Consider the following 18,316-nt stretch of genomic DNA (forward strand, 5'->3'; position numbering starts at 1 on the left):
TTTTCAGTATAGAAGAGCTTAATGTCATCTCTTTGTTTCATAATCTCAAAATAACTATGTGGGAAAGATAGAATAATTTTTCCTTTACACATTAAAAGGGCTGGTGACAGGAAAATGTCTATTTCTATTTATATGCCACTTTTTAGCAGACGTTTCCCACAAGACAATTAAAACAGCTCCCCAAAATAGAAACTATAGAATAATGATACTAAGAATGATCTGGGTTGGTGGAGATGAGACAAATGTTTGTCCTTACTACTATTGGGATAGAGTGACTCCAGGATTTAGGATTGATACTGTGTTTTAATACAAAACTCCAAAGTCTGTATTTAGAGCCATGTGCAAAACATTTTGGGGTGGGATTTCCTCTACTGTAAAGGTTAAATGAACACCAACCTTAAATTAACAGTGGTCTGCCCATAGCAAAGTCATTTGTTTCTCCAACAATAGCTCTCTTGGGGCAGGAAAACCTGAAACACTTGAGTTGTGACCTGCTACATCAGTTGGGCCCATGTGTTACTCTTCATATCCTTAGCCACAGGATATCTCAAGTGACAACATGCATACATACGTTTCTTTAGCAGTAAGTCTGCAGGCTACTGATAACAATTTTCTTAAGTCCGATGTTCAGTATGGAATTCTATAAAAACATTTTCTGGCAATTCTAACTGGATGGCCCCCCAAGAGGGTCTTCCTCCAGGGGCAAACCAAGAATGGGCCACTTGGAAGTCCCTGAACAGACTCAGAAGTGGAGTGGGCAGATCAAAAGACAACTTGGCAAGGTGGCACTACCTGGAGGAATCCTCCACCTTGTGTGACTGTGGAGCTGAACAAACAACTCAGCATATGTATGCTTGCCCACAATGCCCTGCCTCATGTACAGAGGAGGAGTTGTTTAAAGCTACAGACAATGCGGTTGCTGTTGCCCGCTTTTGGTCCAAAACTATTTAGTTGCTTGTGATTTCTTTCTTTTCTTTTCTTTTTTTAAATTTTTTTTATTTTTATTTCCATTATTTGAAATGTACAATGCTTTTGACACGAAATAAATAAATACATTTTCTTAATTTTAGCTTCAGTGTACCTTATTTGAAAATCTTTATGCTGAGGGGTTGCCACAGCTTTGAAATTAATTGCACTCTCTTTTTAATTAAAATAAACATTTGGTGGGCAGCACAAAGTTAACACATTTTGAGATGGTTGAATGCTTATGTTGGTGCTTGAGCACAGATTTCATTGAAATTATTTGTAGTAAATGTCAGATAAACATTTTTAGATAGATGTACAGCTCTGAAAAGTAACAATGAACACATTGTGCAAATCAACATGGCTTTGAGACAAACCTTACTTCAGATCAAGTTGCCAAAACATTGCAATATACATTGTAAATTCTAACATCTATACAGAGAATGTTTTCTTGATTTCCATATTCTATAGATCATTTTGGAATACAAATCCTTGATTCATTATAAAATTTATGAATGGAATAGACAGCTGTTTTGTAGAAGTGTTCAATTCAGCCAAAAGGCATGCCATTTTGGGGTCCATTTTCGGCTAATCCCTCATTCTGTGTGAAGTTACTCGAATCAAGAGTGTTGCCATTTTCATTCGGCAAAGATTCAGCCCATTGGCTACAATGGGAAACTTTAAGGCTCAATCCTCAGTAATTTTAAGGCCTATCTGCATGAAACCTACCTCAGTTTTTGGACCCCATTGAAACCTGCAGACCTGCCAAGTTTCAGAACAATTCACAAATCTACTGATATTTGAGAATTATTTTAAGATTTTACCATAACATTTTAAAAATTAAGACAACCTGCTAGAGAGGGTTCTGGGAATTGTAGTTGCTGGTTGTGTCCATACTCAGCCAGTCGGAACATGAACACAACCAGGCCTTTTATTAGCCCAGAAACAGAGAGAAACTTCAACTCCCATCATGCTCCGAGAGGAATTCAGAGATTTTTCAATACCTGCTCCATGCAAGTGCTGCTGGGAAAGTGGGTTCCCAGCAGGGCCCTCTCTGAAGGAGGAGCCTAAGGAACTTTTCCGCTGCCGGGGTGGGAGAAGAAACACTGCATGATCTTCTCCAGGAGCCCCGTGGCAGACCCCTTCCTCAGGTATAATGCAGACTTAACTCATCCTCTCCAGTAGCTGATAAATCTGGCTCTCTTGATCTATTTTGCTGAGCTTTTCAGTTCCCTCCTCCCTGTTCTGTTTTGGGGGGATTACATGAAACGGAGAGGCCCTTATAGGTCCCACCTTCATCTCAAGCCAGGTTGGTGGAAATGAGAGAGCGAACTTTCTCAGTGGCTGCCCCATGATTCTGGAACTCCCTGCCCAGGGAAGCCAGAATGCCCCCTCCCTGCTGTCCTTCCGGGGGCAGGCTAAAACCTTTTTATTCAGGCAGGCTTTTAAAGATGACCATCAAGGGTTGCTGTGTTTTTGTGATGTGATTTTATATACTTTTACTGGCTGTGCCTGGCCACGCGTTGCTGTGGCGTTGTCTGGTGGTGTTGGTGAGAAATTGTTGAAGTGGTGGTGGTATTGAATGTCTGTTGTATGGTTGTCTTTATTTTTAGTATGCATTTGGTTGTTTGTGTACTGTGAAAGTGGTGAGGGTAGAGGGGGTCTATGTCCCTGTGTAGTATTGTATAGTATTTATACGTTGTCCATGTTTTGTGAATGCTTGGATTGTGTCCTGCTGCATAGTAGAAAGGGTTGGGCTGGATGGCCCTTAGGGGTCTCTCCAAACTCTTGGATTCTAGGCTTCTATTATTATTATTATTATTATTATTATTATTATTATCATCATCATCATCATCATCATCTTCATCATCATCATCATTATTATGTAGAGGCTGGATGGCCATCTCTCAGGAGTGCTTGGATTGTGTCCTCCTGCATGGTAGAAGGAAGTTGATCTGGATGATCCTTAGGGGTCACTCCAAACCTTAGGATTGTATGATGTTGTTGTTGTTATTATTATTATTATTATTAGTAGTAGTAGTAGTAGTAGTAGTAGTATAAGTATTGAGAGGCTGGGTGGCCATCTGTTGGGAGTGCTTGGATTGTGTCCTGCATGGCAGAATTGGGTTGGACTGGATGACCTTTAGGGATGTCTCCTAACTGTCTGATGCTATGATTCGATGTGTATTATTATTGTGCAGATATTGGATGGCCTTCTGTCAGGAGTGGTTGGATTGTGTCCTCCTGCATGATATAAGGAAGTTGAACTGGATGATCCTTAGGGGTATCTGCTAACCTTAGTATTGTATGATATTCTTATTCTTATTATTATTGAGAGGCTGGCTGATCATCTGTTGGGAGTGCTTGGATTGTATCGTCCAATGACAGAGTTGGGTTGGACTGGATGGCCTTTAGGGGTCTCTCCTAACTGTCTGATTCTATGATTCGATTTGTATTATTACTGTGCAGATCTTGGATGACCATCTGTTGGGCGTGCTTGGATTGTGTCCTCCATGGCAGAATTGGGTTGGACTGGATTACCACAGTAATTATTTCATATTACAGTAGAATCTCACTTACCCAACATTCGCTTATCCAGTGTTCTGGATTATCCAACGCAGTCTGCCTTTTAGTAGTCAATGTTTTTGTAGTCAATGTTTTAAATTCATTGTGATATTTTGGTGCTAAATTTGTAAATACAGTAATTACAACATAGCATTACTGAGCATTGAACTACTTTTTCTGTCAAATTTGTTGTATAACATGATGTTTGGTGCTTAATTTGTATAATCATTACCTAATTTGATGTTTAATCGGCTTTTCCTGAATCCCTTCTTATTATCCAACATACTCACTTATCCAGTGTTCTGCTGGCCTGTTTATGTTGGATAAGTGAGACTCTACTGTATATTTATAATCTTATTATTATCTTCTTAGAACTGGATTATATGAGGCCCCTTCTACACAGCTGTATAAAATGCACACTGAAGTGAATTATCTGGCAGTGTGGACTCAAGATAATCCAGTTCAAAGCAGATGATATAAGATTTTAAAATGGTAATATAGCTGTGTGGAAGGGCCTTGAGTCTACACTGGCATATAATCCAGTTAAAATCAGATAATCTGTATCTTATAGGCAGTGTGGAAGAGGCCTGAGGCCTAACTGTGCCTGTCCCCTGGGCTGAGTAGGTTGCTAGGAGACCAAGTGGGCAGAGTTTAGCCTTCTAACTGGCAGCAATTAGATAAAAAACAATTATTCCTCTCCTTCTAATTAGGACTTTATTTTTCTTTTTTTGTTGTTGTATGAACGTAGAGGCATGGATGAGGGGTTGTGTTGCCAAGTTTAGTGTTTCTGGGATGTGTAGTTTTGTTGTTTTGTCCTAGGCCGATTTTTTTTTATCCATATATATATATGGTTTAACCTGGATTTTTTAAATACTTTTTAATGATTTATATGCTTGTATATTTTAAGTTGTATTGAAGTGCTTTTCTTGTGAGCCACTTTGAATCTCTCTATGGAGAAAAAAAAGGGATAATAATAATAATAATAATGATGATGATGATGTTCTGTAACCTCCTTTTAAGACATGTTAAGTATAAGTTTGGTCAATTGAGCCTTTCTTGGTATCTTTCTTCCTGACAACATCAGCACTTTGAACTATGTCAGTTTCCTCCAGTGGGGCATGCAATAATCGTTAGACTTTGAAAACAGATTTATTATCAGTAACCTCATATTTGGGAGACTATGATTTCCCTGCTTCAGATGGTTTTTGTACAGTGGCGAACAAAATATCCCCACTCCTTGATATTTTCTCTTACGTATGGATAACACCAGCTTCTTGTTTACTCCTCTAGTGTTCTAAGAGGTTGCTTTACAAAGGAGGAGGAGAATACTTGCAATTATATTTATATACATATTTATATACATATAAGAAACCTTTCCTTATGGTACCTAGAATCTGTTAGTTAAGAATTATTTTACAAAAAACCGAAATGTGTGAAACAGAGCTATGCATTGATACTTTGATTTCAGTGGCATTGTGGGATCAATAATCTGCAAAAATCTTAACTTTGGCTGGATTGTGTCCTTTCATCATAATGGTATAGGATAGCCCATCTTTGACTTGTAAATTCTTGAACTGATGAATAAGGAATATAATAAAATTGATAATGTAAACACTGTGGTAGTTATAAAAGGTGAAAAATGTTTAGATGTATTCTGTGACCTTGTGTTAGCTTATACTGCAGATATTTTACAACAACCAAGGTGACAGTTTATTTTCAATTCTAATATCTGATTTTTCCTCAAAAAGAAATTTAGATACTTTGCCACATGCATTGCCCCACCACTAGATAACAGAAAAGCTCACAAGCTGGTTGCATATGTAGACCGAAATGGTAAATAGTCTCTCTGTTAACTGCTGAAGTGATTAAATGTAATAATTTAGAACTAGGTGCTTGTAATAGTGTTCAGTTTTGTAAGAATCCCACCAGAATCCTTGTTCTTTATCAGGTTGTAAGAATTTTTTTACAATCTATGTTGTAAGATTCGTCTTCCTGGAGTTTGCATGTGCATGAGACAAAGGTACAACAACATTGTACATTGTTGCCCCCCCCCCCCCCCAAAATAATCACGTAACAACTGCAGAGGACAGGATGGTAGTTATGTGCATTGAATGGAAATGGAAATATTCAGTATGTGAGATCTAGGATCCTGACCAGGGAGTCCATCACTTTAATATATCAAAGCAAGGACTATTTTAATCCATGTGAAACCAGATACATATTCTGGTTGTAGATAAAGGAAATTTGAATTTATTGCTAATTAGAAATCTGTATTTTCTTTGGGACTTAATTCACTTAGTATGCTTGGAGAAACGGTGGAGTAGGACTATTAAAAAGGCATTTTTTCTTCATACATTGCCAGGTAAAACAGATTTGTTCCATTTATGGGAACCACATTCCAAAGCCAACTTTTTCATGTGTCATTGGCAGGTGTTTTCATTTCAGTTACAGTATGTTTTATTCTGCATCTTCTTGAAATAACCGTAGTCCACTGCATGCTTTTGGCAATATTTGTGTCATTAATTGTTAAATTTTGGACATGATAAGGATACAGAAGAAGCTGAAGGCTTTGTGATAAGAAGCCCTTGCTACTTTTAGAAATGGCTGATCTACCAAATTAATGGACTAGAAGCATATGTTACATTTTAACCTTGGTGTTTTGTTTCTTAAATTTTCATAGTTGGCCATTCTGTTGGCAATTTCTTACTCTGTTGGCTATGGGCCACATTTACACACATTTTACAGTGATGTTTCTGGACTTGCAACTCAATTATAATTTGGGCAGAAAAAATGCCACAGCTATATTATTTTGTTTGCACTGGCATTAGATGAAACTCACCTATATGTTATTTCCCATATGCTTAGCATATTAATGCAGTGCATATCATTGCAACCTTGTGCTTACAAATGTAGATTCTGAATTGCTTAGATTGCAGCATGGTCGATGGATTTTGGCACTGAATCAAAATAATCAAGGACAGTGAATGCTAGAGAGAATGGTGAAGAATTACAAAGCAGAGCTGGGAGCAGTGTATACTTTTTGAACTCCTGTGAGACTTCTTGTAAGAGCCAGTGAAAAACAATATTAGAAGTGGAATGGTTTGCACCAGCATGCAAGTTCTCTGTTTCTTGATTTTATCCGGTAGCTATTTATGTTGTTCTTGGAGAAAGTAGGTAAAGTGTAGGCATTCAAAGATTTTTTATTTATTTATCAGATTTTTCAGGACCGACTGTATACAGTATTAGCATAATATGTTCCCAATATACATTAACTGTTTCAACTCCTAATCACTTAAACTCTCTTGCATATTTTACAGACATGCTGCTATCCTTGGGCTTCCCATTCCTCCAAATAGCTCAGAGCACCATATATTTTCGCCGTCTGTATCTTTCAGTAACCTGATGAGGTAGATTTGCCTGAAAAATAGTGAACGACCTTAGATCACCCAGTAAGACTTGTGTCTAAGTGGCAATTTGAACCCAAGTCTCTCATATCTTAATTCAGCATTCATGCATATTGTAAGCATATTGGCTTACAATATGCATGAGAAAACTAGACATTAATTAACCAATAAAAACTGTATGGTTTAAAAAAACAGGAAAATTAGAGAAAAATCAAATCACTAATCTTTTTTGATTTCCAACATATGAAGCTATCTTCTACGTAGTAGGTATGTTAGTTGTTTTAATTCAGTGCTATCTTCTTTGGCTTTCTCTTTCTGATTTTGGACACAAATCTTGATGTTCTGTTCCTTACATGGTTTTAACTTGGATACCATAAATCAACCTAAGGACATTCTGCATTTGGTAAAGTGACCAGGGTTGTAGGCCTCATAAAAGCATTGCATTAATCACCCCCAGATACTCTTAAATGTTTAAAATCAGTTCAGTGTGTCTTGACATTATACGTATTATTTTAGTTTCCTCTTGTTTAATAAATTCTGAAATGTTTGAGGAAAAAATTACATGACAGCCTGTAATAAAATACAGCAATAATGATTAATTGAACAACTGAATTTTAAATTCTATAGATTTACTTAATATAGCCTGGGTGAGCAGTATAAAGTTCAGAACGATTTAGAATATATTTACAGTAATCTCACATATATCACTGTAGAATTTTTTTTCTGCAGACCATGTTTTTGTTTAACTTATTAGTGTACCATCTCCTACTATAAGACTGTTGGTACAGCTAACAAAACTGTACCCTTGGAACAAAACAAATTTAAAGCAATAATTTATTCAGTAAGAATGCAATATTAAATCCAGTTTAAAACCATATAGCAGATAGATTAGGCATGTGGACAAAGCAATATTTTTTTCATCCTCCAGTTGCTGGATGAAACATATCCAGTGTTTTCTGGAAATGTGAAGGGATACCAGCTCATGTGATATTTCTGAGCTAAAGGGTCCTTTTTATCATGATAGGTGCAGTGCTTCTTCCATTGTTGTGTGATTTGAACCTGGCTCTACTAGTTTGCAGTTACTATCTGTTTTGTTTGTGTTCTACCTTTCTGCTAATGCTGGAAAATACCAAAATCAATAGGATATTACTTTGAGAGAGCAGTGTCGTTCAGCGGAAAGCACAGGTATAGGTAGTAGGGTTGTGCATTCGGGTAAACCTTGACCCGTTTAGTATCCCGGCTTTTGGTCGGGGCCCCGATCTGTTTTTTGGGTGCCTCCCAAAATCAGGAGGGCAAATATGTTTTCGCTCTGGGGTGCCGAAAGATCAGTTTCCTAGTGGCCCATTATGACGGGGTCTTACCAGGTTCCTCTTCCCATCATTTTAGGCATTTAAGCTGTTTTACTCTAGAGGAGAGGCACTCGGCTGCAGGCAGGCACCACACTTTCTCTCCTGGGCCTGCACGCCACATGCACTCTTTCCAAGGCATTTAAAGAAGGCAAGCAAGTTCTTAAAGCTGTTTCTTACTCTAGAGGAGGTGCTTGGCTGTAGGTAGACGCATGTGCACACAAGCAGCCACAAACTCTTTCCATTCCAAGACATTTAAAGGAGGCAAGCAAGTTCTTAAAGCTCTTTCTTACTCTAGAGGAGGTGCTCAGCTGCAGGCAGGCGCATGTGCATGCAGCAGCCACACACTCTTCCAAGGCATTTTAAGGAGGCTTCCCTCTTTCAGGTAAGGAAGAGCAATGACATCCTAGAAGAGGAGAGGTAACTGGTAGTAGTTTTCATGGAATTGGGGTTTTCTTTTTGTTTGCTGGGGATTAATAAAAAGATTAAACTTTTTTGTTTAATGTGATACCGAAATGCAGGCGAGGAGCTGGGATTGGCTCCCATTTGCTTTTGTGTCGAGATGATTTTTGTAGGGAAAGAGGCTTTCCCATTATGTGCTTCCGAAGGAACAAAAGTAATGAAAGAATGGATGAAACGGAAGGAAATGATTTCCGCACATAACTCTAATAGATAGTATTCCTTAATTGGTTCTACCGATGTGTCCTTCCCAACTCTAGATCATTGTAACACCCTTTGTCTTTAAAGCCAGGAACAGCAAGCTGCTAACAATAATGCACTAGATTTTTGGCACCTTGATACAACCCTTTTATATATACAGTAGAGTTCTGGTTATCCGAGTTAAATGGGTGGGCCGAATGTCAGATAACCGGATCTGTTGGATAATAGGGAGGCCCGGTTTAGGGACGCCCGGTGCGTGTTGCTGCCTAGCAACATGCTCCGGGTTTCTCTGAGGGCCAGGCCCTTGCTGGAGGGAGGAAACTCTTTCTTCCAGCAAGGGGCTGGCCTTTGGAGAAACGCGGAGCACGCCCTGGGTTTCCCTTGGCCAGGCCATTGCTGGAGGGAGGAAACTCTTTCCTCCAGCAAGGGCCTGGCCCTCGGAGAAACCCGGCACATGTTGCTACCGTGTTTCCCCGAAAATAAGACAGTGTCTTATATTAATTTTTGCTCCCAAAGATGCTCTAGGTCTTATTTTTAGGGGATGTCTTACTTTTCCATGAAGAAGAATTCACATTTATTGATGAACAAAAAATTGAACATTTATTATATCCTCTACAGTAGTTGTCATCACAAACCAGCATAACCAGACAAACTGTGAATCTTATCAAGAATTTCTTGTTACTACCATTATTTCCATGTACAACAATCTATGGTATGTACATTTACCGATCCTGCGTGTTCTGATGTTCTGTTTGGCGGGCATGCTTCCAAACAAAAACTTTGCTAGGTCTTACTTTCGGGGGAGGCCTTATATTTAGCAATTCAGCAAAACCTCTACTAGGTCTTATTTTCTGGGGATGTCTTATTTTAGGGGAAACAGGGTAGGTAGCAATATGCATCGGGCTTCCCTAAACCGGGCCTCCCTATTATCCAACAGATCCGGTTATCCGACATTTGGCCCACCCGTTTAAGAAAACCTGAATGATATTGGATAGCAGCCTCCAGTGTCCCTCCCATTTAGTTGTATTGGTTAGAGTAGCCAATTTTCCATCCAGTAGTAGCCAATCAAAATATTTCAGAAAGATTTTAAAACCAATATTTCTGTTTATGTGGTCTTCACTTGAAAATGTTTTGGAAAAGCTTCCTGTTGGTCCTTCTGATTTAGGAATGTACCTTTAAATATCTTAGCAGATTAACCACGTGATTACACTAGGGCTTTAAAGCAGGCAAACCCAAATTTCTGCCGCTTGCAGAATTCTGGGAAATGTAGTGTAGGGCAGAGCCTTTTGAATTCTCAGCTACAGAGGTCTCGGCTACATTTCTCAGAATTCTGGAGGTGGCAGAAATGCGGGGCTGTCTGCTTTAAAACTTTGGTGTGATAACCTCATAAGCCTAGTTTTTCATTTGGAAACAACATTGCAGTAATCATCTCAGACAGAGTGGTTTAATTCAAAAGGCAAAAATTGTTTATTATGGAGACTCTTCCACTACTTATCGCCTCGAGTCCCCTCAGAGATAGGGCGGGGTACAAATAAACTGTTGTTGTTGTTGTTGTTACTACTACTACTACTACTACTACTACTTCAGGAAGGTAGCATTCCTGTCATGAGGCTAATGCTTTACAAATTTGCTTCAGCCATAGAATATATCCATTGCTACATTCCAAGTTGAGTTGCTAAGGGGCTGTGATTATACCAGAGCAGACCTGACTTCTGTTTATTTTTATCCTTCATATTTAAGGTCGTTTTTAAAGTGTTGCTGCTATGATGCCTTTGGGAACCCCTTCACAGTAGCTAGTTCAGTACTTGTCCTCCACTGTGCAGTATAGTGGCTTCCCTGAGCTATTATTAGAACAGTCATGTTGAACTTGCAAAGCAGTTTCAGTGTTTTGTGATTATTTCCCAAGTGTGACATATAGGCTTTTATTGAATTAATTTTTTCAACTGTTTGTGTCAAGGACAGAACGCCACAAGGTTCAAGATAACAGAGTTTATTGGATTACAGAACTCAAAAAATGCCCGTAAAATACAAGGGCCAGGCAGTATTAGCCTTTAGGAGCAAAAAGGGGCAAGGAAAAGCGTTCAAAAGATAAACCGGATTAAACCGGAGTTTAATCCGGGTAAAAACAAACTGCTTGCTTCAGCCTGGGGATAAACAAAACAAAAGCCGAGGAACAAAAGATACAAAAGAATGCAACTAATTGGCAGCAGATTCCTCTCTGCTGCCAACACTGTGCTTAGAGTAACTTGCGTCGCTCCCACACACACAGCAGACAGGATTTCCAACACGAACAGATCAGCCAAGGATTGTAGCAGTAGAGTAGACCCAGTTCCTTTCCGTAGATCAAAGCCAGAAGCAGACGTTTGTAGATTCCAAGTCCAAGAAGGGGGAAGACAAGCCGTGGTCAGTTCAGTCCGAGTTTTCAAAGCAGGAGATGGCGTCTGTCAAGAAGACGACGGAAGGTCAAGCTAATAAGAGTAAGCACAGGTTTGCACAAACAAATGCCCACACAATTCCTCCCGCCGTCTGACCCTGAATTCCAAAACAACTTACGTATCAGCACACGAAAACACACCAGTCTTCAGGAAAGCGTCCCACACAGATCCCAAGCGTTCGTCCAGATTACCTTGCCCAACGCAATTTGCAATTGCTCCCAAGCCCCATTTTATGCCAGTTACAAATCCTCATCACTGTCAGCTGTCCTCCTTAACCCGGGCGTTTCCTCATCACTTTCCTCATCAGAGCTGGAACACCTCTGACTACGCCCCACAGCATCTCCAGCTGTGGATCCCGTCCCATCCCTCCAGCTAAGCCATGGGTCTAATCCTGAAGGTCCCCATTCATCTTCTATCCCATCATGGCCAGTGGCACCCAATTCCTCCCTTACCCGAGTCCAATCCATCTCATCCTCCTCCGAGCTAACCAGCCCCTCCTCCATTCTCCGTAAACCCCTCAAAAGACTCTTCGTCAGATGGTGCTGCAAAAATGTCTCGCAGTCTTTTTCTTTCTCGCTCCTCGAGAGTATCTGACTCTCGAGGAGTCTTACGCCCACGTCTGTCAGTAACAGAGCCATGAGGCTCAATCATAACAGTTTGAGATGGACTCATTTATTTCATCGCACATACATTTGTAATTCAATGTGCAATTATATTTTTATTTTATTATATGTGGATTGTTTGGTTTCTCCCTTTTTAATTTTGCTTATGTATAAGAAATGCAATGAAGAATTTTAAATTACTGGTAATAAAATAACCTAGAAATATAATCCAGTTTCTTTAAAATAAAATAAAAACTAATATGCAAACTCTATCTTTCTAGTGTTAAATTTATTCATTTATTAAAATTATGTCCTGCCTTTCTTCTAAAATGAATTCATGGCATTGTTGCCAGCACTGCTGCTGCCCATTAGTTGTTTAAAACATTTAATCTGGCTTCACAGCAAAAACCTGTCTAACATGGGAGACCCTACCAGTAGCACTGTTGCCATCAGCATAGCCACTTGCCTCACAGAAGCATGCCATTGACTTGTTACTGTGCCTAAATCCAACTGCTAATCCCAACTAGAGTAGACCTGTTAAATCAATGAGATTTATTTAAGTATTGATATATCCTTCAGTGGTTGATTCAGTAGGTCTATTTTAGTTGGGATTAGCCATTGAATTTAGTCCTATGTTTGATTTATATTGTCAGAATTTAGTAAGAACCGTTGCTTTGGGTTGTGGGATAAATATTTTACTATATTATATGAATGGGAATAAAGGAGCACTATAATCTGATGGTACTGTCTTTCGTTTAAAAAAAATGAAAGGAGATCTGGTACAAATATACAGACTGGGGAAATTATAGTGCCTCTATCTTGCCTAGATGCTTCATAATTAAATCTAATTTCTTTTAGCCCTACCAACTGGCAAGCACAGTTGCACATACTTAGTGAATTATTTTAAATGATTTGTAGACCAGTTTATGCTTATTTAAATGTTGTATTTATTTATTTTAACAGAATTCTAGTATATTTTCAAAACTTGAGGAATAGAGATTTGTCTCCTTCCTGCCTTACATGAAATTCAAAACAAATACTTTGATACTTGCTTACAGTTGCATGCATACAGGTTGCCATCCATAGTAAATAATCAGTGCCTTCTTTGCTCCTGTTTGTAGATTTTCCAAACTCTGCCTGATGCCACTTTCCCTGAGCCGATCTCTGTATCAGTGTCTCCTCCAAATGCTCCGCCACGACAATCAAGAAGACAAGGGCAACGTAATAAGAGGCCTGTTGCTGTATATAATCTCTGTCTTGAGCTGGATGACAGTAAGATGTTAATTATATTTTTGTCTTAGTAGCAGAGTGCATTTGCAGTGTATCTTGTGTCATCACAGCAATCTACAGTCATTTTCTATTTCACTATTTCTCTTATCTGTTTTTAATTGGAAAATGGAGATAAGAGGCAGGGTGGGTGCTTTCTTTTGACATATTACTGTATCTGTAACTATAGGAAAACTTTGATTTCTTTTAGCAATGGGATATTCTCTTTTTTAGCTAAATCTATTTGACCTTTGACAACAATTCTAAAACTGTACGATCACTGCAAGAATGAAAACATCTTTCATGAACCGATAGACAAAATTTTCATGTTCATGTTTCATGTTAATTTAATCTGGACTCAAGAGTCAGGTCTGGTAAGCTATACTAGTATGGGCAGTCACTAGACATTGTAGTTTTTGTTTCCCAATTATTTCAAAATATTGGCTTCCTAATTTCCAGCCATGAAGTTCAATTCCATTTATTTTAATATGCCAATAAAAATCCAACAGTATTTCAAGTTCTATAACTAGGTTGGGACATGAGAGAAGCCTCCCATAGGATGGTAAAACATCAAACCACCGGGCGTCCCCTAGGCAACGTTCTTGCAGACGGCCAATTCTCTCACACTAGAAGCCACTTTAAGTTGATGACGTTGCTCCTGACATGATTTAAAAAAAAATGGATTATGGCTAAATGTCCTGTGCCCATGCTGTTCAAATATCTGGGCATTTTAAAAAAGGAACGTTTAAGTTGGCATACAAAAATAGCTAAAACTGTTCCTGAAATCATTATTGAGATAACTGGAAATCATGTCATGGGGTGGACTGAAACGTCAATGTGTCAGCTTAAAATATTATATAGACTGTAACAGTTTTCAGGGAAATCCCTCTCAGGAATCCTTTTACATTTACATTTATTTTTACATTTACAGTTAGCCCTCTACATTTGCTGGAGTTAGGGGCAAAGGTCCTCTGTTAAAATTAAAAATCACAAATAATGAATTTGGAAATCCTTTACCTGGGAGAACATCTTTCTAGGAATTTTAGATCCTCCAGCATGACTCCATGTCAACATCTGCTGGAAGCAAAACATAGAATCATATTGGAGGAGCTAGAGATTCTCTCAGGGAATTTAGGTCCTCTAGTGTGACTATGATCACATTAGAGAAGATATGTGTTTAATGTTCCTTTTCCTTTATCTGAATCTTTGTAGTTAGGTCATTTTTCTGTAGTTTAGAAAAATCTATATTGTATGCTAGTGCTGTATTTTTTATTCACTAATATTTCTTTCAATCTCTCTAATTGCTATAACTTCTGCTTGTCACTTTTCACTTTGCGTGGAGTTCCTCTCCTTGCTCTGCTTGTCTCTGATTTCTTTTTGTATGGTAACCCTGGGATCTATCATATCTTGGCATTTTAATTATGAGGTCTAAATTAACACCTTGACACAATATCTGTTACTTTGCTGTGAACTGTTTTCTGCAGCTTGCTGAGATTGTGATTTCTTGATCCTTTTATTTTTAGCTAGCTTGATGAGATGTTCATGTAGGAGGCTGCTGCACATCTGTGATTTCTTTTTAATTGATGATTTTAGGTGTGGCTAGATACTCTTCCAGCTAACCTAAGGGATGTCTTGAGGTATTAATTGGTTCTTTCTACTAGAGAACAGAGGTTCCTGGCAGGCAGCCTGACTTAAGAGTGAAACAAGGTTGAGATTTCAGGGGAAGAAGCAAATTAATTGATATAACACCTGAGCCAGAAGAGTCATGAAGGTACAAATAGAGCATAATTCTTCTGCAAAGAAGTTGGTTTAACATGCCACTTCTATATCTTTTATCATGGTACTTTGTTTAGTAGTATGATGTTGCAGCAGTTTATGGTGCAAGTCTAAAGATTAGACTAAAGGTGATTGTGGGAGAGAAGTATATATATGTAAATTGAGTATCCAGGTATTCTTCTGTATATGCTGATACAAGAAAGTAAACTAAATTACTGGCATGATTTAGGGTAAAGTTCTTAGGCCCAACATTTCATTATATGTGTCAACCAAGCAAGATGCAGACAATTTTTCTTCCCTTACATTTTTTTTACTGTCTTTCTCTGGTAAAGAAGATAGAGTCTTTAAATGTTAGCATAATAAATTTCTGGTTGGCCTAATAAATACATCAACACAGTATGTATTTTGGAATGTATTTTATGGTCAACATAGCTACTGCTGCATTTAATGAAGAACTATTGCAATAATAAAATCCCTGATTACTCCACGTGATTAAAAACAAACAAATGCTAATATGTGAAATGAAAACTATAGCCGTTAAGTTGGGTGTTAGGTGTAACTGAGGTGCACCTCAGATTTTAACTACCTTCAAAAACATGGTTGGAAATATTTCATTTTTCTTTGTTCACATGGAACTCAGCACTGCACCCACAAGTTTACATGCATGGTCAATCGTCTGTGCAATTAGGATAAAATGGATATGTTACAGATGTGTTGGAATGCTTCTACTTAGGCAGTTCTTGCTGTCTCCAAATGTGCCAACATGGAAATCTCACTTCACCTTACAATGTCCTTTTGAAGATTATGCGTTGCATGGAGGAAAAACTTGAGGCAAGAATAATGAATAAAATTGAATTTTGATATCCATATGTGATTTAATGTTAAATAATTTTGCTAAAATATGTAAGGCAGATTATAGCTTTTCAGACATGTGAAAGGGATTTTTTTTGTCTTAATGAAGCAATTGGCCATCTGGTATCCTCATAAAACCTAACATTTTTGATAACACTATGTAATAAAATTTGAAAGAAATTATGTTCCTGGTTTGAAAGTGTTATTTCCTGTTTAATTGTGCGGTACTTACTTTGAAAGCAGTTGTTATACTCCAGAAACTTTGTTTTTGTGGCTGCCATAAACTCTGTTGACTTGGTTGAGACACTATGAGATATTCATTGAAAAACTATAGCAAAATGTGCTGCAAGATGTCCTGCAAAAACGAAGTCTTTGCAGTTTTAAAAACCTTTTGCATGTTTCTTTGATGGAACAAATTGGGAAATGTCATTTATAACTCATTTATAACCCAGGAACAAAAATCATGTTACATAGTGTAATGGAAAGAGACTTCTGAGAATTTGATTCCCTTCAAAGGATGCTACTTTAATATACAAGAAGGATGCTATCTACCTAATAAGAATATCTGTTGTTTTGCGCATGGTGTGACAAGGTGTGCATTTTGATATAACAAAATGTTGTTCTTAATCTCTCTTATTTTAGAAATGTTTTTGCTCTTATTGAAGTTGATGAAGAAATACACAAGGTTTATAATTATTGAAGAAACCATGATTTGCCTAGTCAGTAGAATTAATTTCAGAGGTTGGCATTTTTTTCAAGTTGTCATGGATGCGTTGAAAAGGACACTTAGATTTTTAAAAAAATCTGGTGCTAGTGATTTCACAAAGATTTCAAGGAAGGCATACATCTTTGCAGGTTGGTACTCAAGCCCCTCAGTGTGATGACTCATGGGCCATGTAGTCCCGTTCCTAACGCTGTTGTGACAGATGAAGAGGAAAACTTGGGTTTTCCACCATTTCAGCCAGAATTGGAACTTTCCCAGCCTGAATTGGAGCCCTTGCACCTGCAAGAGGTTTGCCTTCCAGAAATCTGCCAAACAAGCCCTGAGTCAGAATCTCCCCCATTTTCTCGCCGTAGTTATTATCAACAACAAAAAGGAGTTCAGCAGGCTAATCGCAGAAGCCTGAGAATCGCAGCCAGGCATTCAGCTGATTAAGACTGCTTCCATGAGAAATTCAAGGGAGTCATGCATCTGGACACAGAGATTGACTTTCGGTTCTGATTCCCCAGAGAAGTGTTCTTTGGTGGGAAAACGAGACCCTATTTAGGTTCCTTGCCCCGAAGGAATCTTGCGGAGTCAATTCGTCAGCTACTGGAGTAGGCTGTGTGTGGACAGCGCTATTCCCGTTTCCAAGCCTCGTTCCTGTTTCCAAGCCTTCGTTCACGTTTCCAGCCTTGTTTCTGCTTCACGGACCTTGCCTTGCTTCCCGGACCTTGCCAAGTAATTACCACGGATCTTGTCCCTGTTCCTCGTTCCTTGTTGCCTTGAATCAAGATATTTCCTTGCCTTGCCTAAGTTTCATGGACTAAAGGACCTTGTCATCTCCCCTCACTTTGCTTGGCAAAGTGAGTGTTTCGGTTACTGGATTACAACTTTGGACCTTACTATTTCATATTGGACATTGTTTTCCTGGACTATATTTGACCTTTCCTGAAAGGACATCTTCTGAACTATTTCCTACACTTGCTTTTATTAACTTTATATATTTCCTTAATAAAGATATTAGATAGATTCTGGCCTCTGTGTTTGGTTATTGGTGCTCTGCAGCCTGGGTCGTGACAGTTTGACTCCGCCACCCTAAGCACCAATTAACCTAGGCCAGAATGTCTACCGGAGCTGGACCGGGTGGCCAGCCGCTCAGCTACACCATCGACAAGGATGAAGTGGACCGAATCCGTGATAAGCTCAATGCGCAGGAGGGAGAAATAAGGGGCCTGAAGGAGCGCGGGGTCCGTCTCCCGGCCTTGGCGTTGCCGACCAAGTTTTCTGGAGAAGCTTCTAAGGTTCATGTTTTCCGTCGCCAATGCCAGGCTTATATAGAGGCCCGTAATGCCGAGTTTCCCCAAGAAGACATCAAGGTGGCGTGGATTTACAGTCTCCTAGACAGGCCAGCGGCCAACTGGGCGACGGCACTGTTCGACCAAGTCTCCCCACATCTGAGATCAGCGCAACACTTCTTGGATCACATTAAGGCGACTTGGGGGATCGAGGACAATTTGGAGGCGGCCGGCCACAAACTCCGACCCTTGTCCCAGTACATAGCCGAGTTCCGAGTGCTGGCCCATAACACCGGCAGGAACGACATAGCCCTCAGAGGACAGTTTCGGGAGGGTCTCAACATCGAGATGCTGGAGGAAATCTCCAAGGTGGATCCCCCCCACTCTCTTGAAGGACTCATTGATCAATGTTTACGAGCTGAAGTCATGCTTGCCAATAGAAAGCAATG

At 39.1% G+C, this 18,316-nt stretch overlaps 1 protein-coding gene across 2 annotated transcripts in view; it reads left to right on the forward strand.

The window, feature by feature from the left end:
• arhgap10 (Rho GTPase activating protein 10) overlaps positions 1–18,316 on the forward strand; it is a 154,794-nt gene that overhangs the window by 98,870 nt on the left and 37,608 nt on the right. For both annotated transcript variants that reach the window (XM_003221688.4, XM_062980958.1), the window contains one exon: positions 13,097–13,247. In XM_003221688.4, the coding sequence (XP_003221736.1) occupies positions 13,097–13,247 (151 nt within the window). The remainder of the gene's footprint in view (positions 1–13,096; positions 13,248–18,316) is intronic.

The sequence above is a fragment of the Anolis carolinensis genome, chromosome 5 (genome assembly GCF_035594765.1).
Source record: "Anolis carolinensis isolate JA03-04 chromosome 5, rAnoCar3.1.pri, whole genome shotgun sequence".
NCBI lineage: Eukaryota > Metazoa > Chordata > Lepidosauria > Squamata > Dactyloidae > Anolis > Anolis carolinensis.